This window comes from Taudactylus pleione, unplaced genomic scaffold (assembly GCF_031769625.1).
Source record: "Taudactylus pleione unplaced genomic scaffold, aTauple2 ptg000093l, whole genome shotgun sequence".
NCBI classification, from domain to species: Eukaryota; Metazoa; Chordata; class Amphibia; order Anura; family Myobatrachidae; genus Taudactylus; species Taudactylus pleione.
Window position 1 is genome coordinate 37,427,295 of NW_028284495.1, and position 27,228 is coordinate 37,454,522.

The 27,228-nt window shown below is 49.8% G+C and overlaps 1 protein-coding gene across 1 annotated transcript in view; it reads left to right on the forward strand.

The window, feature by feature from the left end:
* The window catches only part of NDUFV2 (NADH:ubiquinone oxidoreductase core subunit V2), a 48,505-nt gene that overhangs the window by 15,021 nt on the left and 6,256 nt on the right, over positions 1 to 27,228 (forward strand). Inside the window, exons 3-6 of the mRNA XM_088469688.1 lie at positions 13,692 to 13,754; positions 13,944 to 14,060; positions 24,425 to 24,593; positions 25,672 to 25,781. Coding sequence (XP_088325814.1) covers positions 13,692 to 13,754; positions 13,944 to 14,060; positions 24,425 to 24,593; positions 25,672 to 25,781 — 459 coding nt within the window. The remainder of the gene's footprint in view (positions 1 to 13,691; positions 13,755 to 13,943; positions 14,061 to 24,424; positions 24,594 to 25,671; positions 25,782 to 27,228) is intronic.

Here is a 27,228-nt window from a genome sequence, read left to right on the forward strand (position 1 = left end):
TTGGCGACGGATTCTCCTCTCAGCACAGGAGCGTCCCCACCCTTGGTTGAACTGCTTTGGGACATCCCCAAGGTCAACCCTGTGGACCCCCTATGGACCCTGAAGTAGAAAACAAGAGATATGGTAAGAACTTACCTTTGTTATCTCTGTTTCTACGAAGTCCATAGGGTCCACAGGGCGCCCGCCCTGACGCACCTGGCTTCATATGGGCTGTGTTACTGGTCACCGGCTTCCCGTCTCCTTTTCTGTGAGTATGGTTCTAGAGTGTTCCAGTTTTCTCTCTCTTTTTCTCTCCTCCTCCGGCCTTTGGCTACTTACAATCTGAGGTGCCTCTGGCTGGGGGGCGGGGTTATAGGGAGAGTGGACCCAAGTGCATCCTGGGAGCTAAAAGCTTTAACTGCGTGGTGCCCGGATTTGGTTCCCAACCTATACCCCAAGGTCAACCCTGTGGACCCTATGGACTTCGTAGAAACAGAGATAACAAAGGTAAGTTCTTACCATATCTCTTGTTATTTAACATGTCTGACTAATTAGAGGATAAAGTTTAAGTAAAATTAGTTTGCTTTTTTATTTTTGACCATATTTATGAACTCACAATACATATACTATATTCAGTGGCGTAACTACCGTGGGTGCAGGGGGTGCGGCTGCTATGGGGCTCAGACCAACCCGGGGCCCGGCCCTCCCCCTGCACCTAAGGTGCCAGGCCTCTGCCCACGGCCCTTCCCTCCGCACCCTTCCCACTCCCCCATCACTCTCCTCACTCCCCTCTACTCCACTTACCTGCTCCGTGGTCGCGTCTTCCCAGTCAGCTCCGCCTCTCCCCATTGGCTGATACTGGGAGAAGGCGTGGTCGCCTCCTCCCAGCATCAGTCATTGAGATGGAGCCGACCGGGAGAGAAGGTGCACCTGTCCTGCACAGCGCGACCATGGATCAGGTAAGTCGGGGAGTGAGGAGGGTGCGGGGGGCCTCAGGCCAAGGGAGGTCCACGGGACAAGAGCAGGGTTGGTAGGCTGAGAGGTGGGAGGCCACGGGCTGGGGGGGGGGGGGGGGCACGGGTTGAGAAGGGCCTGTGAATTTTTTTGCTATGGGGCCCCCGTAGGTATAGCTACATCCCTGACTATATTGATAGTATTAGGACTAAACAAAACCAACTTAAATGTGCAGCTATTTGTATCCTACTGAAATCTATTTTTTTCTCTAATAAGAAGATTTATTGTTATTGGTTTTTGGTCATTAAAAGATGAAGTCTGCGCCTCTTCTGGGTGTAAATAGCCCAGCATATAGTGTGTAGTGGTGTCTGATGATAATTTCCATGTACGGCATGAATGCAATTTGTACTGCACCTATTGTGCTAAACTGAATGCATTATTAGTTGTTGCATGAATTGCTGGATTGGAGGAATTGGGAGTCCCTAGGGAGATGTTGCCCATAGCAACCAATCAGATTCTACAAATCATTTATCTAGTACCTTATAGAAAATGATAGCTAGAATCTGGTTGCTATGAGCAACTTCTCCACTTCTAAAAACCCACTCTTTAGCAAATATACCCCCTATGTCTGTATTTGGATGGAGTCTGACGATGTAGTCACTATATGTGCGTGTTCATGTCTGTACATAGGGCGATCAGATGGATTAATGTTTGTAGCGTTTGATATGTATATTTGTTTTTCATACCTACAGAATGTTTTCAATGGTATGTGTGTGTGTATAGTACAGGGAATAGCAGGTGCATACACTGGGCTCGATCCTGATAGGCTTGCAGTACCCTACTTGCACCTTTCTCATGGCGAACTCGCGTTGCACGATGGTCTCTGTAGTCCTAGAGCGAGGTTCAGTGTATTGTAGTGATAAGCTCCTAAGCCTACGTCAACTACAGCTCCTGTCAGCACGCAGGTAACATCCCCTCTCCTAGCGCTGGTTGGATATTGGCTGCATGTGTTCCCGGAGCTGCTTGATAGCTCTGTGTTAGTGTTGTATCTGTGAGTGACAAGACTGGGAGAGAGCAGTGAAAGAGTTGATAAGTTAGTATGGTAAAAGCCCAATTACTTAAATTTGCCTGAGGGCCATTTAAATTGTAATTTGCCATAAGCCAGTGGAAAGCCGTGGAGTCTAATGGTGAGTACACACTGTACGATCAGTCAGCGATAACGATATCACTGACTGATCATCCTGCACCTTCCCGGTGTGTTGGATGATCGTGATCGTTCATCCAGCACACCACCAACCCACCACGCGACCCGCGATCAACGATCACTGGTCCCTATGTAACCTGGTCGATATCGACCAGGTCGGCCTGCATTCACGGGCGATGGTCGATATCATTATCGACCATACATGTCTGCGCATCGCTGGTCGTTGGGCAGCAAAAATTGAAAAACTATATGGTCGCTATTGTTATCGTGCATTTTTATCGTACCGTGTGTACGTACCTTAAGTTTTTAAAGGCCGTTTCTTCAGTATTATCACAATTGATTTAAAATTGGAAATACTGCTATAAACCTGCAATTCAGAAAGCAGAGGAAGAGAGAGTCAATTGGTTTTGGTAAGTGTGAGCAGGACGTCATCCGCATACAGAGAAAGCTTGCGGTCACTGGGGCTCACCTATGCCTGAGATTTTTGAGTTGAGATGGATCCTAGATGCAAGAGGCTCCATGATGAGAGCAAATGAAATAGGGGACAGCCCTGTCTCGTACTATTATTAATCTGGAGTGAGTCAGCAGTGAAATGATTTGTTAGAACAGACACAGAGATGTTAAAAATTATAAACGAGTTAATACTACATTCACATCGCATGGAAGCCAAAAGCTTGGAGGGTGAGATACATGAAAGACAGGTCTGTTCTATCAAATGCCTTCTCGCATCTAAGGTTACCATCAGAGTAGATCGAGACCGGTAATTTGCTATATGAATCAGGGTGATTAGGTTACATGTGTTATCTGTGACCTGCTGACCTCGGGTGAAACCGACCTGGTCTGGGGTAAACCACAGAGCAAATAATAACTGACGCCAAGTGGAATAATTAAATATTTCTACTTCAGGGTCTATAGGGTATCCACTGGATACCTTGGGGTATAGGTGATGACGTCAGGCATCGGGCACCATAGAGTTAAGTTTTCAGCCTCCCAGGATGCACTAGGGTCCCCATTCTATACCCCGCCCCCGAGCCAAGGCATCTCAGTTTCGTTGGTGCCCAGCTCGGAGTCGGATGCACCTGTTTAGAGGGGGGCTAAGGATAGCCCCTGAAGATTTCTACAAGGCAGCTGTGGCTTCACATCTGGAGGTACAGCATGGACAGTCATTCTTGACGTCCATGCTGTCTTCCCTACACCCCTGCCGGTACCAGAACGCCGGTACTGATCCGGGGATGCTGGTAGGCATCTGGGGTCACCGCTAGCGGTGACCCCAGATGTTTGGGACCATGGCCGGATTTAAGGGGGACAGCAGGTAAGTAGCGGGGTCCCGCGGTGGGTCCCCGCTGGAACATGGTCCGGAGTCCCCAGGCAGGGGGCTCCCTGGGGACTGGCTGCTGCGTGGAGCCAGGTTACGGACCTGCGCTTCCACTACCCCCCTGGGACAGCGGACCGCAGCTGAGTACACAGCCGGCGCCTCCCCCGCTGCACACAGCCCTCTCTGCACCTGCCGATTGGCCCTGTGGCAGCGCTCCTCCCCCAGGCCGGCCTCCTCTCTGCTCCTCAGTGGCCATCTTTATGGAAGCATGGTGAACGCTGCTGGAAGCTGCTGATCGGTGGCATCGTGGTCTGGGTCCCCCGGCATACCTCTCCTCCGTTGGAACAGGTCTGTGTATGCAGCGCTGTGTCCTACCAGGCCCTGTGTCTGCGTAGTTGAGGATCAGCGCTAATAGTGCAGGGATTGATTTCTCTGCATTGTATGTGCTGCTAGTATCTGCTGTCTGTACTTTCACTTTCTCTTTCATCCACTAGGGGACACTGGAGGTGCTTACGCTGGGGTATAGAGGTGTGGATAACTGGAGCTGGCACTTTAAATAATTCAGAAGTGTGAAGCTCCTCCCCCTCAATGCCCCATCAGCCCTCAGTTTAGAAAATGTGCCTCTAGGAGCTGGTCACATTATGCTGTGCTCCAGCAAATACATTTATTTTATTTATTTTTTTTATTTCAAAGCATCTTTTACACTCCTATAGGTACCCTTTGCCACCTATCTAAAAGGTGGGATCCGGGTACCTGGCGCCCTGGTGTTTTAGCAAACACCAGGAAGGAGTGCGCAGGGCTCATTACAAGAGCTCCTAACAGCTCCTTACCACCACAACAAGTCTTCACACAAGAAGAGAAGATTGTGCTGACCTGACGAGAGAGAGAGACTACAGGGGACACGCAGTGAGTAACAAGCTGCGCATCCCCCGGCTCCTGCCCACGTGGCTCCCGTCCTGCTCCACCTATGGCTAATACTGCCTCACCTGCGCCTGCATGGGCCTCTGACATGGTAGGAGTAATGACGGATTTAACGTCAGAGTTAGCTGAGGCACGTAAGTCTCAGCCTCCCTGGGTTGCTGGGCTAACCAAGCCTCTTGACACCCTGGTACAGGTAATGGATACAGCTGTGTCCGCACCCTCCACTTCCTGGCAAGGACCGACTCAAAAGCGTCCTTATCGACTGTTCTCCAGTCAGAAGAGTCTGATGAGGAATTCCTCACTACTGAGGAGAGTGAATTGGAGGAAGCGTTATAGGATGAGACCCCTCTAGAGCTGGAGTCCATCTCTCCAGGGGTAGAATCTCGAATTATTTAATGAACGGTTTTTCTGTTCTCACTACATCTTCAACAGCAGCTCTCAGTGGCCTGGAAACAACCGGATAAACTGTTCCAAATTCCGCGCCGGTTTCCGTCTACCTACCCTTTTCCATCATCCATGATAGAGAAGTGGGAAAAGCCTCCTCCAGTAGATGCGTCCGTCTCTCTAAGAAGACAGCAGCTACAGTACTAAAAGATCCTTCGGACCGTAAATTGGAGACAACGCTAAGATCTATTTATACCTCAGCGGGTGCTCAACTTAGGCCCACTCTTGTTACGGCGTGGGTTAACAAGGCAGTGATTGGCTAGGCTGACCAGATGATTACAGGTTTGGACTCTGGTATTTCCAGAGCACAGTTATGCCTACTAGCAGAACACATCCGTGAGTCTGCAGTTTACCTGGGAGAAGCGTCAAAAGATATCTGTCAAACTAGTGCTTGCATATCTGCTTCTGCTATTTCGGTCCGCAGAGCCCTCTGGTTGCGCGCCTGGCATGCGGACGCTGAATCCAAGCGTGTGGTGGAGGGTTTACCATTCAATGGAGACATGCTGTTTGGCCCGGAATTAGACAAATGGATATCCCAGGCCACGGGGGGCAAATCTTCCTTCCTCCCATCAACTGCATCGGCTCCCAGAAGATCTTACTCTGGAGGTAGAGCCAGAGGTGCTCCCTCCCAAGCAAGAGACGGCAGAGGTAGAGGTCGCCCACACACGGTTGCACGTAGACAGGAGCCTAAACCAGTGGAGAAACAGGTGGCATGACGGTCTTCCGGCCCACCTGGGACCTCCTACAGTGGGAGCCCGCCTGCAAGGATTTCAACAAGTTGGAAACCAGACCTCTCCAGAACCGTGGATCCGCAAACTAATCTCCCTGGGGTACCGAATAGACTTCGAGATCCCCCCTCCACCTCGGTTCTTCACTACAAGTCTGCCAATACCAGGGTTCTACAGGAGGCTATCCAGTCTCTAGTAGTATCATCTGTGATAGTTCCGGTTTCAGAACATCAAACTGGTTTGAGTAAAACCCCATACCTCGTTGGACTACCCAAACTGGATGGATCGGTCAGGCCCATCTTGAACCTCAAGTCATTGAACCTGTATCTCAGGATGTATCGGTTCAAAATGGAGTCTCTGCAGTCTGTTATTGCGAGCTTGGAACCAGGAGAGTTCCTATTATCCCTGGATATCAAGGATGCTTATCTCCATGTTCCCATCTGGGAACCACACCAAGCCTTTCTGCGTTTCACCATATTGAAAGATTATCAGTTTCTGGTGTTGCCGTTCGGGTTTTCCTCGGATCCCCGCATCTTCACCAAAACTCATGTCAGCCATGATTGCTCTCCTTCGGTCATCGGGAGTGAACATAATTCCTTATTTGGACAACCTGTTACTCAAAGCGCAATCGGTATCTCTTCTAACAGGTCATGCCTTCCTGACATATCAGACTCTAATACAACACGGTTGGATAATCAACTTCAAGAAAGCAGATCTCAATCCATCCCAGAAGCTGCTTTTTCTGGGCATGATCTTAGATACGGCATCACAGAGGATCTTTCTTCCAATAGACAAAGCTCGAGACATCCGGTTGTTAGTTCAGCTGGTCCTCGGACCAAGGAAGGTGTCCCTACTTCTTTGTCTGCATCTCCTGGGGAAGAGGGTAGCTGCCTTCAAGGCACTACAGTTCGGCCGGTTCCACTCCAGGGTTTTTTCAGCTGGACCTACTAACACAGGGTCTCATCTGCTTCTTCATCGACAGATCCGTCTGAGCCCAGCTACCAGAGTGGCCTTTCTCTGGTAGGCACAATCCAACAATCTTTTAGCGGTCCAGAGATTCGGAGTGTGGGACTGGATCATCGTAACAACGGATTCCAGCCTTCAAGGATGGGGAGCGGTAGTCCTCGATTATCACTTTCAGGGTTTCTGGTCCCCTCTAGAACAAAAATGGCCCATAAATGTGTTGGAACTCAGAGCGATTTACAATCCTCTGATAGAAGCAACAGAGTTTCTGAGGACTCATCCGGTAAGAGTGCAGTCCGACAACGCGACGGCTGTCGCGTACATCAATCGCCAAGGAGGGACTCGGAGTCGCATGGCCAGGTGAGAAGTATCTCAGATCCTCCGGTGGGCCGAGAGCCAGTCAGTAATCCTGTCGGTGGTATTCATCCCGGGTGTGGACAACTGGGAAACAGATTACCTAAACCGCCAGGATATCCATCCCGGGGAATGGAAGCTTTATCCAGATGTGTTCAACGCGCTAATACGTCGATGGGGATGTCCTCAGGTGGACTTCATGTCGTCACTATTGAATCGTCAGCCCCCGGTATACGTGTCAAGAGACGCCTTGACAGTTCCGTGGATCTACGACTTCGTTTACCTCTTTCCTCCGATTCCACTTGTTCCTCGACTGCTAAATTCCTATTGTCAGACGATCCGTGGCCCCTCCCTCTGCGCCCGGATCTGCTACTGTAGGGTCCTTTCGTACATCCCTACTTAGCGCAGCTCCATTTAACGGGGTGGCTCTTGAAACCGATATACTAAGACGCCGAGGAATCCCAGACTGTTATTCCCACCATGCTGCGCGCCAGGAAGCCAGTTCTTATATCTCATGGTGTTCCAGTCGGGATCTTCCCTCTAGGACTTTTCGGTTGTCCCGGTTTCTTTTTTTTTTTTTCCCTCTATCTTCAGACGGGTCTGGATTCTGGCCTTCGTCCTGGAACTTTAAAGGTGCAGGTTTCTGCCCTTTCCATTTTCTTTCAACGGAAATTGGCCCTCATTCCTGAGGTGCAGACGTTTCTTCAGGGGGTCTTGCGTGGGCAGCCTCCTTTTTGTACATCCGATAGCTCCCTTCGACTTGAACTTAGTGCTTCTGTTTCTTCAATCGTCCATGATTGAACCTTTGGAAGAGATTGATATTAAGTACTTGTCTTGGAAGACGGTCCTCCTCCTGGCTCTAGCATCGGCTCGTAGATTTTCAGAATTGAGTGCTCTGTCCTATAGGCCACCTTACCTGGTGTTTCATGCTGATAGTGTCGGCTTTTCATATTAATCAGACTATGGTGGTAACGTCTTTGGTGAGGACTCTGGTGGTTCTTCTACCTTGGATGTGGTTAGAGCTCTCCGCATCTATGTTGACAGGACTGCTTCCCCTCCGTAAGTCTGAGTCGCTTTTTTGTCCTCTATAATGCGGTTCGGAGGGGTTGGTCAGCGTCTAAGCAGACTTTGGCACGTTGGGACCGGCTGACTATTCATCAGGCTTATGTTTAGGCCGACCGTCGGCCTCCTTCGTCCATTCGGTTCATTCCACATGTTCTGTGGGGGCGTCACGGATGGCCGGTAGGGGAGCCTCCACGTCACAATTGTGCCGTGCGGCCACTTTGTCTTCGGTTCACACGTTTGTAAGGTTTTACAAATTTGATACGTTTGCTGCTTCGGCATCCAGTTTTGGCCACTTTGTTCTGCAGGTGCCGCAGAGCGCTCCCGCCCGTGGGGAAAACTTTGGGACGTCCCCAGCGTAAGCACCTCCAGTGTCCCCTAGTGGATGAAAGAGAAAATGGGATTTTGGTACTTACCGGTAAATCCTTTTCTCTGATTCCACAGGGGACCCTGGACACCCACCTTCAGCGCGCTCTGCCTGCCTGTTCGGTTTGTTCAGTATGTTGTTTGAGTAAAAGGGAGAGAACACACAATCAAAACAAACAACATACTGAACAAACTGAACAGGCAGGCAGAGCGCGCTGAGGTGGGCATCCAGTGTCCCCTGTGGAATCAGAGAAAAGGATTTACCGGTAAGTACCAAAATCCCATTTTCTACTGTCAGCCTTTTCACTGTCCCTGCTCTTCTTCTGCTAAAGCCCTTGCGGTGCGGTGATTGCAGGGCGGTTCTCCCACTATACTAAGGAGTATCAGTGAGAGGGGTCACATACTTGCCATCATGTCTGAGAGTGATTTTCCTCTCCAGCTTCTGTGTACTACGTGTAAGGTACCTATAGTGGAGGGGGAAGGTAGCGCGGAGGGTCTATGTCCGCAGTGTTTTTTATTGACGCGGCCAATTACTGTCACGGCTCCAGTACAGGAACCGCCCTGGGCTTGTTTCGCTAAAGCGCTTACAACCCTAGTGGGCCAGTTAGCTCCGCAACCTGCGTTCCCTCAGATGGGATTGTTCCAGCAGTCAGTGGTGTCGTCACCCATGCAGGGGTTCCCGAGACAACTGATGGTACCCCACAGTCTCCCTATTTCCCCTCCTCAGGTCTCTCAGGAGCCTGCGTGGGTTAATTCTCTGACAAGTTCTGTGCAGCATTTGTCAGATGTGTTACAAGGGGAGTCTGTATTGCGGCCTCACAGGCGGCCGGTGGCGTTTCTGTCCACTCCTTATGAGGATGACGAGGGGACGACCGATGATGGGGAGATTCTGGATATTTCGGACCAAGAACCTCTCCGTACTAAAGAGTCGGACGCTAAGTCTAAGGTTTATATACCTGGCCTTATTCGTGCAGTCCGCACAGCTTTAGTTATTGAGGATGATGAACCTCCGGTATCAAAATCCAAATATGCCTTTTTCAAGGATGTTAAGGGTGATGCCACAGTGTTTCCTCTTTCGGGTCAATTGGTGGACCACTTAGAGGAAGCGTGGAAACATCCTGGCAAACTGTATCCGCCTCAAAAACGTTTAGCAGTAGCTTATCCGTTTGCGGACAATTATTTTGCTAAGTGGGAATCACCACCACAGGTGGATTCTCATGTGACACGCCTGGTCCGAAGTGCCACGTTGCCCATGCCCTCCATGTCCTCCTTAAAGGATGCCACGGACCGTAAGGTGGAAATCTGCCTGAAGTCTGTTTATTCCCTCACGGGGTGGGGCAGCCAGGCCGGCTATGGCCATTTGTTGGGTAGCCAGAGCTATGGAGCGCTGGGCTGATAGTTTGGAGACGTCTTTCGATTCCGACTGTTCGGCTGAACAGACCGAGTTGATAGGCAATCACCGGGATTCGCCCACTTACATTAATGAAGCGGCTTTAGATATCAATACCCTGGCTTCTCGGGTTTCTTCGGCAGCTATGGCGGCTCGTCGCAACTTATGGTTGCGATCTTGGAAGCCGGACGCTGATTCCAAAAAGGGTTTGGAAGCTTTGCCTTTTAATGGAGAAGTCCTATTTGGTCTGGATCTGGACAAAATTGTAGCCACGCTGGCGGCAGCCAAGTCGGCATGTCTCCCGTCTGCTGCAGTTCCTTCCAGTTCAGGTACGTCGTCCTTTCGGCCTTACAGGGCCCAGGGTAGGCCCAAACCACAGTCCTTTCCCCGACAGGCTGACCCCAAGAAATCGGCCAAGCCCCGGAAGCAGGCCTGGAGTACCAGACGTCCGGCCCCTAAGTCCGATGACAAACCTGCGGCCTGATGGTCCGGGCCTCCCTTTGGGGGATCCCAGAGTGGGAGGCCGCCTGCTACGGTTCGCCCAGTGTTGGTCGGTAACCACGACAGACAGTTGGGCTCACGTGGTGGTTTCTCACGGGTATGCCCTCTCCTTTCGGCACAGGCCCCCATCGCGATTCTTCACCACGGGTCTTCCATCAGACCGGAACAAAGCCACGGAACTGCGGAAGGTTTTGCACACTATGCTCCAGGCTGGAGTTATAGTGCCTGTTCCTTTCTCCCAGAGGGGCCTGGGTTTCTATTCCAATCTGTTTTTGGTGCAGAAACCCAATGGGTCGTACCGTTCGATCCTCAACCTCAAAGCACTCAACAAGTCCTTGCGGGTGCCGAGGTTTCGGATGGAGACCCTACGGTCCATCATTCTGGCGCTGGAACCTGGGGATTACATGGTGTCGTTGGACATACAGGACGCTTACCTGCATGTCCCTATTCTTTCGCGCCATCAACAGTTCCTCAGGTCTGCAATCCGCAACGATCACTTCCAGTTCCGGGCGTTACCTTTGGCCTGGCGACAGCACCACGTGTGTTCACCAAGGTTATGGCGGTCATGGCGGCTTCCCTGCGGCTGCAGGGAGTCCGCATGTTGCCGTACCTAAAAAACCTTCTGTTGGTGGCAGGATCTCCGGAGCTCCTCCTACACCATTTGGACCTGACGATTGCAGTACTGCAACGGCACGGCTGGTTGATAAACTGGCAAAAGTCCACCCTGATCCCGTCTCAGAGGATTCTGCACCTCGGAGCCTTGTTGGACTCAAGTCAGCAGAGGATCTTTGTGACGGGGGGAAAAGATCTTTGCCTTCCAGTTGAGGGTGCGCAGTTGTCTGCAGACTCGCCGTGTGTCTCTTCACTCGGCAATGAGGTTACTGGGCTCCATGGTGTCCGTATTCGACATGGTGGAATATGCCCAGTTTCACTCCAGACCTCTGCAGCAATTGATCCTGTCCAAATGGAATGGACTGCCTCAGAGTCTCAAGTCCCAGACGATGGTGCTCACTCCGGAGGTTCGCCTGTCCCTTGCCTGGTGGTTGCAGAATACCCATCTCAACAAGGGTCGTCCGTTTTGGGTGGCGAACTGGGTCCTATTGACGACGGATGCCAGTCTTCGGGGCTGGGGAGCGGTCTCGGGTCCACACTTGTTCCAGGGCAGATGGACTCAGGCGGAAAAGGAGCTTCCGATAAACATCTTGGAACTCTGCGCCGTTTTCAATGCTCTCCAGCAGGCCCATCGGGTTCTCCAGGGTCATCCCGTGTAGGTCCAATCGGACAACGCCACCACCGTGGCCTACATAAATCGGCAAGGAGGAACCCGAAGTCGGGCGGCACTCGTAGAGGTGTCCCGCATCCTGATCTGGGCGGAGCGCAATCTCCCGGCCATATCAGCGGTATTCATCCCAGGAGTCAACTGGGAGGCCGACTTTCTCAGTCGCCAGGACGTTCATCCGGGGGAATGGTCTCTGCACCAGGACGTCTTTCAACTTCTGGTGGACAGGTGGGGTCTTCCAGAGATCGACCTCATGGCGTCACGGCACAACAACAAGTTGCCAGTGTACGGGTCTCGCACAAGAGACGAAAAGGCGTCTCTGGTGGATGCTCTGTCCGTTAAGTGGACGTTCCGGTTTGCTTATCTCTTTCCTCCGTTTTCCCTTCTTCCACGGGTAATCCGGAAATTCAAACAGGAAGGAGGGACGCTCCTGTTGATGGCTCCCGCGTGGCCCAGACGGCACTGGTTCTCATACCTTCAGGGTCTGTCCGTGGACATCCCTCTGCGGTTGCCGCTACGACCGGACCTACTGTCACAGGGTCCTTGTGTTCACCCGGACCTGACTCGGCTGTCTTTGACGGCCTGGCTGTTGAGATGGCCATGTTAAGGGGGTTTTCCAGCTCTGTAGTACGTACTATGCTGAGAGCTCGTAAACCGTCTTCTGCAAGAATATACCATTGTGTGTGGCATACGTTCTTCCAATGGTGTCGACCGAGAGGTTATGCACCTCGGGAGTTCCGTCTGTCTAGAGTGCTAGCCTTCCTACAGGCGGGACTAGACCATGGGCTTCACCTTGCTTCTTTGAAGGTGCCGGTATCTGCCCTGTCTGTCTGGTTCCATCGTAGGATTGCCACAATCCCTGATGTGCGCACCTTTATGCAAGGTGTTCTTCGAATTCAGCCGCCATTTGTTCCACCAGTGGCGCCTTGGGATTTAGCTGTGGTCCTGAGGGCTCTCCAGGGACCGCCGTTTGAACCACTGGGCTCAGTGGATCTTAAATGGCTGACAGCTAAAACAATTTTCCTTCTGGCCATCGCTTCGGCCAGACGTGTTTCTGATTTAGGGGCTCTCTCTTGTAGACCCCCTTTCTTGATTTTTCATGGGAACAGGGCTGTGCTGCGCACTCGTCCTGATTTTCTTCCCAAAGTTGTTTCCCGTTTTCATATCAACGAGGAAATCGTTTTGCCGGCTTTTAACTCACCTGACCTATCAGTGGGTGAAGCCACTTTGGACGTTGTGCGGGCCTTAAGGATTTATGTTGACCGCACTTCTTCGTTTAGGAAGTCGGACGCCTTGTTTGTCCTCTATGGCTTCCGTAAAAAGGGTTGGCCTGCTTCAAAGCAAACTTTGGCAGCTTGGATACGTATGGCAATTTCAGAAGCTTATCTTCATGAAGGCCTGCCGGTTCCATCCTCTGTGAGGGCTCATTCCACTAGGTCTGTGGGTCCTTCGTGGGCAGCTCGACGTGGTGCCTCTGCAGTCCAGATCTGCAAGGCTGCCACGTGGTCCTCTGTCCATACCTTTTGTGAGGTATTACGCGTTTGACACCTTTGCCTCTCAGGATGCTTCCTTCGGGCGGCAGATTCTCCTTTCAGCACAGGAGCGTCCCCACCCTTGAAGGATGCTACTTTGGGACATCCCCAAGGTATCCTGTGGATACCCTATGGACCCTGAAGTAGAAAATATGAGATATGGTAAGAACTTACTCTTGTTATCTCTATTTCTACGAAGTCCATAGGGTTCCACAGGACTCCTGCCCTGTCGCACCTGTGCTGCAGATGGGCTTTGCTCTGGTCACCGGTTTTTCCGACTCCCTCTGGTGAGAATGTGATTCTTGTGTGTGTCCAGATCTTTTTTCTCTCTCTTCCTTCTCCTCCTCCGGCCTATGGCTTGGTACGTAACTGAGATTCCTTCGCTTGGGGGCGGGGTATAGGAGGGGGACCCTAGTGCATCCTGGGAGGCTGAAAACTTAACTCTATGGTGCCCGATGCCTGAAGTCATCACCTATACCCCAAGGTATCCTGTGGAACCCTATGGACTTCGTAGAAATAGAGATAACAAAGGTAAGTTCTTACCATATCTCATATTTTTATAGTCATCTCTTAATATTTATATTGGGCAAGTTCATATGGAAAATCTATAGGGTTAGAGTCCCTTTTACAAGTGAATGTGAATATGAATGCTAAATTATGTTCTGGTATGCTGATATTCATTTATTTTGTCCCTTGCAGCACAGAGATACACCTACAAACAACCCAGATACTCCCTTTGAGTTCTCTGCAGAAAATTACAAGGTATGTGCACATATAGGACACATTTGTTATATACATATATACATAATCTAGTTTTGAAAATACATTGTGGCAGAAAATGGTTTAAAATACAGAACAGTGTTTGCAATTAAATTGCTTTACTTTTTATTCTAATCCAATGAGATTTATAAGACACAACATTTAGATTTGTTACTTTTTTTTTCCTTAAAGCGAATCGAGGTTATAGTCGGAAACTACCCAGAAGGTCACAAAGCAGCGGCTGTAATCCCAGTGCTCGATTTGGCGCAGAGACAACATGGATGGCTGCCTATCTCTGCTATGAACAAGGTTTGATTGAAAGTACAAAGACCATACTATACTGAATGACTTGTCTTTATTCCGTGTGTGTACTCTTTTTATATGACTTGTTTGTGCTATTTGTGTCTAAGTAACTTTGGCAGAGATGTATTATTGTGGCAGTTATCATGCGCTATAGCTTTTCCTTCTTCTTATCGAGGTGTAGCAGGAAGCAATAACACTGAGATGGATTAACATATTGGCCGACTGGGTATGGGGGAGAAAACTCCACCCTCCGGCAATCCCGGAAAGTCCAGCAGCACATTAGCCTAATACTGATGCTCTGTGTCTTACCCCAATGTGCATGCACGAGATCTTGCAAACATAGTGAGATCTCGTGCACAGATGGACCACCAAGGACGCTGCCGTTGGACAGTATAGATATTGGCAGGTAAGCCTGTCGATATGTGAAAAAATAAGCCACAATAATTTTAGTAACATCTGCATGATTTCCGTCACCATACAATATTATGGTGAACAGCGTTGATGTTTGCAGATAACGTAGAGATAAATCACTTTTCTCTATGGTATCTGCTTTCATACATGTGAATGTTCGATGTAGGTGTCAAATAGTCCTGGTTATAGTGCATATAACGCTTATCAGCTCTTGTTCATCTTCCTCTTTGTGCTAAAATCAAACTATAGCCATTTGGAGCACTAACTGAAACAAAGCCAAATACAGAAAAAAAAGTGACATATTGTATGTGTGACTCTGGCTGCTATTTGAAAAACAATAAATCCAACCCACCAGTTTATTTTCCCATATTTTTCTTTATTTTTGCTTCTGAATATAAGAATTTTCTTATAACAGATTTTCTGCTATTTGGAATTTCCAGCTATATTCAGTTGGTTAGAAAAGTTCTTTGTATAAGACGGTTCTGCAAAGTACTCCCTTCTTGCAACAGGATCGGTAATACTAACCAATAACTGATAATCAAATGAAACCTTTTTCTTGTAATCATGTTGAAGATGGTTTATCCTTTTCCACGTCAAGTTACACCCATATTTAGTTTAATTTATTTCCTTTTAGGCTACATACATACTTGCTTGTGGTTGTAGAGCTGCATGTGTTGCACTTTCTTATAGTGTGGATGGACACCAGATTGCAATTAGTACATTGAGGACTGCTCTGGCCATTTTCACAGTACTGACTTTAAATTGCAGATGGGTCCTTTACCCAGCTTTCTGCATGTGTATTCTGCCTGATGTCTCCATAGAGAGTACATCTATCCAAAGCTAAAACTTTTAGGTGGAGCTTTGAGGTAAAAACCTAGGGTTTCTACTTCAGGGTCCATAGGGTATCCACAGGATACCTTGGGGTATAGGTGTGACGTCAGTCGCAGGGCACCAAAGAGTTAAGCTTTCAGCCTCCCAGGATGCACTAGGTCCCCCTCCTATACCCCGCCCCCGGGCCAAGGCACCTCAGTTTAGTTTGGTGCCCGGCCGGAGTCGGGTGCACCTGTTGGAGTGGGGGCTAGAGGAGCCCCTTAAGCTTTTTCTTCATGCAGCTGTGGCTGCACATCTGGATGAACAGCATGGACAGTCAGTCCTGACGTCCATGCTGTCTTCCCTACACCCCGCCGGTACCAGAACGCCGGTACTGATCCGGGGATGCTGGTGGGCGTCTGGGGTCACAGCTAGCGGTGACCCCAGATGCTCCGGACCATGGCCGGATTCAAGGGGGACAGAGGTAAGCAGCGGGGTCCCGCGGTGGGTCCCCGCTGATCACATGGTCCTAAGTCCCCAGGCAGGGGGCTCCCTGGGGACTGGCTGCAGCGTGGAGCCAGGCGACCAACCTGCGCTTCCACTACCCCCTGGGACAGCGGACCGCAGCAGAGCGGTAGCGCTGCGGCGTCCCAGGGGTTAAATGCATGCCAGGGGAGCGCGCCTTCCCTGTCTCACAGCCGGCGCCTCCCCCGCTGCACACAGCCCTCTCTGCACTGTGCTGACTGGTCCTGTGTCAGCGCTCCTCCCCCAGGCCAGCTTCTCTCTGCTCCTCAGCGGCCATCTTCTCTGTAACGCATGGTGAACGCTGCTGGAAGCCTGGAAGGAAGCATCGTGGTCTGGGTCCCCCCGCATACCTCTCCTCCGCTGTGGCTCAGGCCTGTGTATGCAGCGCTGTGTCCTACCAGGCCCTGTGTCTGTGTAGTTGAGTGATCAGCGCTGTTAGTGCAGGAATTGTTATTTCTCTGCATTTTATGTGACTGTGCTAGCGCTGCTGCCTGTAACTTTATCTTCTCAAAACTGTCAGCTTTATTACTGTCCCTGTTCTTTCTGCTAAAGCCCTTGCAGTGCGGTGCTGCAGGGTGGTCTCTCGCCTATTTAATACTTAATTGGTGAGAGAAGTCACATACGTGGTGCCATCATGTCTGAAAGTGATTTTCCCCTCCGGCTACAGTGTACCACGTGCAAAGTACCGTTAGCGGAGGGGGAGGGTAGCGCGGAGGGCCTTTGCCGGCAGTGTTTGTCTATGGCGCGGCCTATTACGGTTACAGCACCGGTACAGGAGCCGCCCTGGGCTTGTTTCGCTCAGGCGTTAACAGCTTTAGTGGGCCAGTTAGCTCCGCAGCCCGCGTTTACTCCGATGGGTTTGTCCCAGCAGTCTGTGGTGTCGTCACCCATGCAGGGGTTCCCACGACAATTGGTGGTACCCCACAGTCTCCCTATTTCCCCGCTCCCGGGTTCTCAGGAGCCAGCGGGGGTTAACTCCCTGACGAGTTCTGTACAGCACTTGTCGGATGTGTTGCAAGGGGAGTCTGTGATGCGGCCTCATAAAAGGCCGGTGGCATCCCTGTCCGCTCCTTATGAGGATGATGAAGGGACGTCTGATGATGGGGAGATTCTGGATCCTTACGATCAGGAACCTCTCCACACTAAGGACGCTGATGCTAAGTCCAAAGTATATATTCCTGGACTTATTCGGGCGGTCCGCACAGCCTTGGTGATTGAGGACGAAGTTCCCCCAGCGGCTAAATCTAAGTATGCCTTTTTCAAAGATGTGAAGGGCGATGCCACAGTCTTTCCTCTTTCGGGTCAGTTGGTGGACCATTTAGAGGAGGCGTGGAAACAACCTGGCAAAAGATACCAGCCGCAGAGACGCCTGGCGGTGGCTTATCCGTTCGCGGATAATTATTTTGCTAAGTGGATTCTCACGTGACCCGTCTTGTCCATAGTGCCACATTGCCGATGCCATCCATGTCCTCCCTTAAGGATGCTACGGACCGCAAGGTAGAAATCTGCCTGAAGTCCGCTTATTCCCTTGCAGGGGGGGCAGCACGGCCGGCTATGGCCATTTGCTGGGTTGCCAGAGCGATGGAGTGCTGGGCGGATTCATTAGAGGCTTCTTTTGAATCCGACTGCGGAGTTGATTGGCAATCTCCGTGATTCGGCCACCTACATCAACGAGGCGGCTCTAGACATTGGTACTCTGGTGTCTAGGATTTCTTCAGCAGCGGTAGCTGCTCATCGCACCTTGTGGCTGCGATCCTGGAAGGCGGACGCAGATTCCAAGAAGGGTCTGGAAGCCTTGCCGTTTACCGGAGAAATTCTCTTCGGTCCGGATCTGGATAAGATTGTGGCCACGCTGGCGGCAGCCAAATCGGCTTGTCTCCCGTCGGCCGCTGCTCCTTCTGGTTCAGGACCATCGCCCTTTCGGTCATCTAGGGCCCAGGGCAGGCCCAAACCACAGTCGTTTCCTCGTCAGGCTGGCCCTAGGAAATCGGTCAAGCCCCGGAAGCAGGCATGGAGTACCAGACGTCCGGCCCCCAAGCCAGATGACAAGCCTGCGGCCTGACGGTCCGGGCCTCCCTTTGGGGGATCCCAGGGTGGGAGTCCGCCTGCTGCAGTTCGCCCAGTGTTGGTCGGTCACTACGACAGACACTTGGGTTCTGGAGGTGGTCTCCCACGGGTACGCCCTCTCCTTCCGGCACAGACCCCCGGCTCGATTCTTCACCACGGGTCTACCATCAGACCGGAACAAGGCTACGGAGCTGCGGAAGGTATTGCACACTATGCTCCAGGCTGGAGTTATAGTGCCTGTTCCATTTTCCCAGAGGGGCCAGGGTTTCTATTCAAATCTTTTTTTGGTACAGAAATCCAATGGGTCGTATCGTCCGATTCTCAACCTCAAAGCACTCAACAAGTCTTTGCGGGTACCGAAGTTTCGGATAGAGACCCTACGGTCCATCATTCTGGCGCTGGAACCGGGGGACTACATGGTGTCATTGGACATACAGGACGCTTACCTGCATGTCCCTATTCTTTTGCGCCATCAACAGTTCCTCAGGTTTGCAATCTGCAGCGACCACTTCCAGTTTCGGGCGTTACCTTTTGGCCTGGCGACAGCACCACGTGTCTTCACCAAGGTGATGGCGGTCATGGCGGCTTCTCTGCGGCTGCAGGGAGTCCGCATGTTGCCGTACTTGGACGACCTGTTATTGGTGGCGGGATCTCCAGAGCTCCTGTTACGCCACTTAGACCTGACCATTGCCCTGCTGCAACGGCACGGCTGGCTAATCAACTGGCAGAAGTCCACTCTAATCCCGTCTCGGAGGATTCTGCATCTTGGAGCCTTATTGGACTCGGGACAGCAAAAGATCTTCGTGACGGAGGAAAAGATCTCTGCTTTGCAGTCAAGGGTGCGCAGTTGTCTGCACAGCCGCCAGGTGTCTCTACACTCGGCGATGAGGTTACTGGGCTCCATGGTGTCGGTGTTCGACATGGTGGAATATGCCCAGTTTCACTCCAGACCTCTACAGCACCTGATCCTGTCAAAGTGGAACGGGCTGCCTCAGTCTCTGAAGTCCCAGACGATTGTGTTCACCCCGGAGGTTCGCCTGTCCCTTGCTTGGTGGTTACAGACGACCCACCTCAGCGAGGGACGTCCGTTCTGGATTCCAAATTGGGTCCTGTTGACTACGGACGCCAGTCTTCGGGGCTGGGGAGCAGTTTCGGGTCCACATCTGTTCCAGGGCAGGTGGACTCCGACAGAAGCGGAGCTTCCAATCAATATTTTGGAACTCCGTGCGGTCTTCAATGCTCTCCAGAAGGCACATCGGTTTCTCCAGGGTCACCCGGTACAGGTCCAGTCGGACAACGCTACCACCGTGGCCTACATAAACAGGCAAGGAGGAACCCGAAGCCGGGCGGCTCTCGTAGAGGTGTCTCGGATCCTTGTTTGGGCGGAGCGCAATCTTCCGGCCATATCAGCGGTCTTCATCCCGGGAGTGCTCAATTGGGAGGCGGACTTTCTAAGTCGCCAGGACGTTCATCCGGGGGAATGGTCCCTGCACCCGGACGTTTTTCAACTACTGGTGGACAGATGGGGTCTTCCAGAGATCGATCTAATGGCGTCCCGGCACAACAACAAGTTGCCGGTGTACGGGTCTCGCACAAGAGACGAAGGGGCGTCTCTGGTGGATGCTCTGTCCGTCCGGTGGACGTTCCGGTTCGCATATCTGTTCCCTCCGGTATCCCTTCTTCCACGGGTAATCCGGAAATTCAAACAGGAAGGAGGGACGCTCCTGTTGATAGCTCCCGCGTGGCCCAGACGGCACTGGTTCTCAGACCTTCAGGGTCTGTCCGTGGACAGTCCTCTGCGGTTGCCGCTACGACCGGACCTCTTGTCTCAGGGTCCTTGTCGTCACCCGGACCTGACTCGGCTGTCTTTGACGGCGTGGCTGTTGAGACGGCCATGCTGAGGTCCCGGGGGTTTTCCAGCTCTGTGGTGCGTACCATGTTGCGAGCTCGGAAACCGTCTTCCGCGAGGATATACCATCGCGTGTGGCATACGTTCTTCCAGTAGTGTCGACCGAGAGGTTATGCACCGCGGGAGTTTCGTCTGTCTCGGATTCTTGCCTTCCTGCAAGCGGGACTAGATCATGGGCTTCGCCTTGCTTCTTTGAAGGTACAGGTTTCGGCCCTGTCTGTCTGGTTTCACCGTAGGATTGCTACAATCCCGGATGTGCGCACCTTTATGCAAGGTGTTGTCCGCATTCAGCCGCCCTTTGTTCCACCTGTGGCGCCTTGGGATTTGGCTGTGGTCCTGAGGGCTCTCCAAGGACCGCCGTTTGAACCACTGGGCTCAGTGGATCTTAAATGGCTAACAGCTAAGACTGTTTTCCTTCTGGCTATTGCTTCGGCCAGACGTGTTTCTGAGTTAGGGGCTCTTTCTTGTAGACCCCCTTTCTTGGTTTTTCATGGGAACAGGGCAGTGCTCCGCACTCGGCCCGAGTTTCTTCCCAAAGTTGTTTCCCAGTTTCATGTTAACGAGGAAATCGTTGTTCCGGCCTTTAACTCACCGGGTCTTTCCGTGGGTGAGGCCTCTTTGGATGTTGTGCGGGCCTTAAGGACTTATGTTGACCGCACTTCTTCGTTTAGGAAGTCGGACGCTTTGTTTGTCCTCTATGGCTTCCGTAAAAAGGGTTGGCCTGCTTCAAAGCAAACTTTGGCAGCCTGGATCCGTATGGCTATTTCTGAAGCTTATCTTCATGAAGGCCTGCCGGTTCTTCCTTCTGTAAAGGCTCATTCCACTAGGTCTGTGGGTCCTTCGTGGGCAGCTCGACGTGGTGCCTCTGCAGTCCAGATCTGCAAGGCTGCTACGTGGTCCTCTGTCCATACCTTCGTGAGGTATTACAGGTTTGACACCTTCGCCTCTCAGGATGCTTCCTTCGGGCGGCGGATTCTCCTTTCAGCACAGGAGCGTCCCCACCCTTAAAGGATACTGCTTTGGGACATCCCCAAGGTATCCTGTGGATACCCTATGGACCCTGAAGTAGAAAATATGAGATATGGTAAGAACTTACTCTTGTTATCTCTATTTCTACGAAGTCCATAGGGTTCCACAGGACTCCCGCCCTGTCGCACCTGTGCTGCAGATGGGCTTTGCTCTGGTCACCGGTTTTCCGTCTCCCTCTGGTGAGAATGTGATTCTTGTATGTGTCCAGATCTTTGTTCTCTCTCTTCCTTCTCCTCCTCCGGCCTATGGCTTGGTAACTAACTGAGGTGCCTTGGCCCGGGGGCGGGGTATAGGAGGGGGACCTAGTGCATCCTGGGAGGCTGAAAGCTTAACTCTTTGGTGCCCTGCGACTGACGTCACACCTATACCCCAAGGTATCCTGTGGAACCCTATGGACTTCGTAGAAATAGAGATAACAAGGGTAAGTTCTTACCATATCTCATATTTTACTTATCTTAGTGTGTTATTCATTTGATCTACTGGATCCCATGGAGCTTACAATAATCCAGCCCTGTTCTGTTCTTTACTACTACCAGTGGTCTGTTTCGTGTAGATAGTGGTGTTGTGGATGCTCCTCCCGTGCACACTTCTCTTATGCTTACATAGGGATGTTTTTGTGGGAAGGTGCAATGACCACATCACTGCTGTTTGAAAAAGGTCGGTTTTAATGATCTACAGAAAAGCAGCGTTGTACCAATGACAGTTTTGTCCAACCCATCAGATTGGGTGTATGGCTCACACTAGGTGATTAAAATGCCAGAACTTATACCAATGGCTTAAACTACTGTAGTCTATGGTCTGTACATTAAAAAAAACTACCGGGAGAGGGTTTCATAGGAGCCACATGCGTGGTCAGCAGGACCGTAACTAGGGTGGTGCGGCCGGTGCCACCGCACAGAGCGCATGATGACCTGGGCGCCTGCTGTGATATTGTTACTAGCGGTGCGCCCGGCTCCTTTCCTGGCTCTCCTCCTCCCTCATCCTAGGGAGCTGCTGCTGATTCTTTCTTGCTGCCGGGATTTGTGTTCCACTGTGGAGCGCAAACTGGAAGCGCTTCCTCTCCACCTATCTACTTCCCTGCTGCATTTCCGATCGCGCTCATGCGATCTATATGTGCTGAGCCTGGGAGTGACTCGATCTGTGTGTGCTAGCAGGAGGATCTGATAAATGAGGCTATGGGTAGCATGTGCCCCGGGCCCCCCTCCCTTCTGGTCCAGGTCACAGTGTGTGACTATGTGCTGCTTCTTGCCTGGCAGGCAGCTCTCACTCTGCATGCTTCCCTATGTGAGTATCTGCCCCCCACCTCTACTTCCCCTCTCTCCTGCGGGACCTGTTATTGTCATCGCAAGTTTACAAGTTTCTCACAACAAAAAAAAATAGACACCCGACGCTAGCAGAGTTGTATGGGACTTGGCGGCTCACTCATGCCAGGAATCTTGCGCATATTGAGGCTAGACGTATGAGGACACAGGGCCTGGTTCAGCAGTGCACTGCTAAACGCAGGCATCCAATGTCTGGAATCTGCGCAGGCACCTGACCTATTCTGCGCACGCAGACTGTCATTGACGAAGGCGTATCGCTGCCGTTGGGGGGTGGGGGAGAGGCCAGGATCTCCTTCGGCTGATGGAGATTTTCTGGCCTCTTTCTCTCATCTGCAGCGGCCGGCTTGCGTAATCCCATGGGTCACTTAGCCGGCCACTGTTCCCGCAAATTATCCGATGCTGCGTTGTATAACGCAGCTCGGGTAAGTAATGCATGCGGGAGGCGTGATGTTTCCTGCTGCATTGCCATAATTGCATGGACGGAATTACAAAGCTGCTTTTCGTGCAGCTTTGCAATTCCGTCCTAAGCTGAATCAGGCCCACATTCTGTATAAATGATTGCTATAGGTCAGTGATTCCCAACCTCGGTCCTCAAGGCACACTAACAGTCCTGGTTTTAGTGATATCCATGCTTAAGCATAGATGGTTCAATCAAAATAACTAAGGTACTAATTAAGTAACCTGTGCTCAACTATGGCTATCCTTAAAACCTGGACTGTTAGTGTGCCTTGAGGACCGTGGTTGGGAACCCCTGCTATAGGTTGAGAAAATACTATAGTTTATGTATTTTCAAGGCCGATTCAGTTCTTAAAGGAGGTTCAGCTACATGCATTTCCCAACCTTTACACCTCCATGTAACAGGAATTTACACCATTACACTTAATGGAGAAAGAAAATTAAATTCCTGCACCAAAGCATAAGGGTATTCAAGTGTATTTAATAACATTTCATATATATCTAGTGTAAATACTAATCCTGAGTGCTACTGATGACCCTTGTATAAAGTTATGTTTAAAAAAAAAAAAAAGAAGGGGTTTCTTACTTAGTGCACATACCCTTGATTCACATACAGTTGTATGGTTTATTTTGCTGAAATGTATTTTGTTAGGTTAGTCCAGGGATTTTTTTTTAGTATTATTCTGCCATCATGTAATTGAAAAACATTTACATTTATCAAGCTTTTTTTTAAGCACTGCGGTTGAAGTCACACAGGCAGTTATGTACATAGTGGGTTTCCAGTCTGAAAATCATAGTTCTTCTGGGACAGGGTACTCAGGACAATTACCTTTACCGGAGTTCCTCGTGATATACTCCTACTGTATGTACGTTGGGGGTGATAGCGGAAGATACGTTAGATATATATACCAGACGTTAATAATTTGTGTACTTGGAAACATTGTGAATAGCCCGGTCATGGATGGCTCCGCTGGGACCAGTTTATAGGGCATGGCTGATATTGGTAATGAGACTTGTGCATGAAAAGTTTGTTTATCTAGCCAAAGATGCAGAGAAGTTGAACTGTATATGGAACAATTGGCTAGACACAGCCTATAATAAAGCTAATACTGAGTGAGCAGATAAGGTGTTGGACCCTGTCCCTGGAGATGGTGTTCAATAGCACTCAGAGCATTAGGATAGTAATGCCATATGTTGTATCTGGTACTGACATTAACACGAGTGAGATATGCAGATTATAACCCTTGGGGTTACTAAATATAATGCTTATGGATCCACAGTAACTTACTGTGTTCAAGTTGTGTATCTGCCTTATACTTATCTTGGACATCCACTCACTTTATCTTCTCAAATGTAATACTGAATGTATTATGTACAAGCTTAGTGATTATTGCATTGCTTGTATTGTAATATTATGAGACCACATCTGTAGTATGATAATTTTTTTTTTTAATTTCTCTTTCTGTTTATTTGAAATAATATAATATGTACAATGAAAATTACCAGCCTCCATCGGAATCTTCAATAGTCAGGCTTCCGGGGTCGGGATTTCAACATTTCATACCCAACCCGCAATTTTAACTCTTGTGACTGCTCCATACACCACTGGCTTTGGTTTGTACATTTATTTTTTGATGATCTGTGTAAAAGCAATTTATCCAGGCTTGGTCTTGCAGAGAGATGCAGTATTTTTGCAATAAAGAAACTAAGTTTAAATTTGTCTGTATGGTAGGCTTCGTTGTAGTGAACCATAGAGGGCGAAGGCGCCTGGTATAAATAAATACAGTACGTTGGCAGCACTGTAAAAGATTGTTTTAAGGTGAATTTTGCTGTCTTTTCAGGTGGCTGAAGTATTGGAGATGCCTGCCATGCGGGTATATGAAGTGGCAACTTTCTATACCATGTACAACAGGAAACCAGTAGGAAAATATCACATTCAAATTTGTACAACAACACCTTGTATGCTTAGAGATTCTGATTCAATACTACAGGCTATCCAAAAGAAGCTCCGTAAGTCTTGTTTCTTTTTAAAGTGTGAATGTTATATGTGACACTTATACTTCAATCGGCAGCTATAACATGAATGTCTTCTTTTTTTTTTTTTTTAAATAGTGGTACAATTTTAATAGCTTCACAGTCAACTTAAAGAGTTAACTAGTTGCCACTGATTTAATTCAATACATTTTGTATTGAAATTTTACAACATAGAAAAATAAACAAACACCAAAAACATTATTAGAAAAAAAAGAAAGAAAAACATTCGTATAGTATTGTATACATTAAAATAAAAGAAAGAAAGATACAGAGATAATAATGCATGTGTGGTCTCAGTTCTTACCAAATTAGACAGCACATATAACATTTTTTATGGGAGCAAAACGGAGTATGAAAACTTAGTTCTCATATCACAGTGATGATAGCAATAGACTTAATATAATATGAGTATCTAGTCCTAAAAGAGTATTTAAAGTGAAAAGTATAAATCTTGTTGCATATATAGAAACATACATCCATCATGTTGCACCAGAAATAGGCATATGTAATCTTGACAGCTCTGCCCCTGTACGGTTAAAGGGCGAGTCTAGCCATCTATCCCATATATCGTAGTACTTCTGCACTGTTTTCCTGGCTGTATAAACATATTTTTCATGTGCGGCAACCTCACTAACCAAAGAAAGCCAAGTTCCCAAATTTGGCCCACTAGTCGCCATCCATTTCTCTTGCTATGCATACTTTAGCAAGCATGCAGAGATTGGTAGTGTATCGTTTGGTGTGCTTATCAATTGTATCTTCATCTATTACCGCCAAGATACATGACATAGGGGTTAGTTGCCACTGATTAGCGGCATTCACCATTGAGCCAGTATGCAGCTTTGAAGGTTTCAGTTGCTTCTAAATCTATATATTTGACTTCTTGTAAGTGCAGTATAGATGACATTAGTCAATTTTTTTTTTTTAAATATAAACACTTAGTATGTAGTATGTATGTGTACTGGAGAGAAAAAGACTGACAATGCTACTATGTTATGGTGCTGCTGTTGTATAAATGTAGTAAGTTAGGCAGGCTAACTGTGTCTTCTGATAACAGGCATACATGTGGGGGAGACCACTCCTGATAAGATGTTCACACTGACAGAGGTTGAGTGTCTTGGCGCCTGTGTGAATGCACCAATGGTACAAATTAATGATAACTATTATGTAAGTATATCATTGTAATCCTCTATTCTTTAATTCATCTTTTCTAATTTGGTTTCTAGAATAACTTTAGCAGGCAAAAGGCCCCCATACACGGGATGGTTTGCAATCTCCTTTGAACTCTCCCCGGTAGCTGAAGGGAACGATATTCCCCCAATCTATCGGTCACGAAAGATTTTGTGCATTATACAGATGCATGTATCACGGATCCCCCAGATCCATGCTATGCATCTGTCATGTCAATGACACAGATGCATAGCACGTATCGGGGAGACTTAAGGTTACTTTCGCAGTTCTCACCATTGAAGTCAATGGTGGGGAACCGTTCATTGGATGAGAGGTGGAACGCTCACCTCTTTCAGCCAATGAGCTCTCAGCGGCAGGGTTTACATAGTGAAATCCTGTCGCTGAGCTGTCATTCAGGAAGTACCGTCAGTAGAGGATGGTACTGAGGGCCTGATTCAGACCCGGTCGCAAGCGCTGAGCACTCGCAACCAGGTCGATGGTGGCCCACAGCGCATGCGCACGACGGAGCCGGCTCCCCGTCGTGGCACATGAGCGAGACCCGGCTAGCGACGGGCAATCCGTCGCTCCGGGTCTCGCACCAAAGGGAGCGAGCTGTCGATGTTGAGTGACAGCTCGCCCCGTTTGGTGGGTGGGCCGGGGGGGTGGCTGCCCAAAAGGAGGTGTTCCCGAGGGAACGCTTGCCGTTTGGGGGCGGCCCCATTGACATCACGAGTGAGAGAGCTTCCGGCTCTGTTAGAGCCGAAAGCTCTCTGGGGCTTGCGATGAACGAGACCCTACCAGAAGGGTCTCGTCGCAAGCCCGATGGTCTTGACCATCGCGACCATCATCATGGCCGCTCGCCATAGGAGGCCGCTCCAAAAAACAAAAAAAAAACGCCCTGATTCAGAGCGAGCGCTCTTTCAGAGCGTCCGGCTCTGAATCAAGCCCTGTGACAGCCTGCTGTAACACTTCCGCCTTTTCCAGTGAGGAAGCAAGGCATGTTGTGAAAAACCGAAGAGGAGGTTGAACCGCAAAGTCTATTCGGTAACCCTGAGAGACCACATTCCGAACCCAAACATCTGTGCAAGTCTGTGACCACGTCTTGAAAACGAGAAAGCCGAGCTCCCACCGTGAGGGCCCCCAGGTGGGCCGGCAGCCCATAATGCCACAGGCTTGTCAACAGGCTTGGGGTCCTGTCGACGAGAGGGCGACTGCACCTCCTCTACCTCTAGCCGCAATTGAAGATCCTCTTGCACGACTTCTAAATCTAGTGGGGACTCAAAAGGAAGTTTGAGTAAGACCTCCACGGAGCCGTGGTAGAACCTGAGGAAGACGGTAGAAAAGTGGTCTGCCACCAGTGGCCTGAGAAATACATTTGTCCAGTTCTGGACCAAAGAGCATATCTCCGGAAAATGGTAACTCCTCCACCGCTTTCTTGTACTCT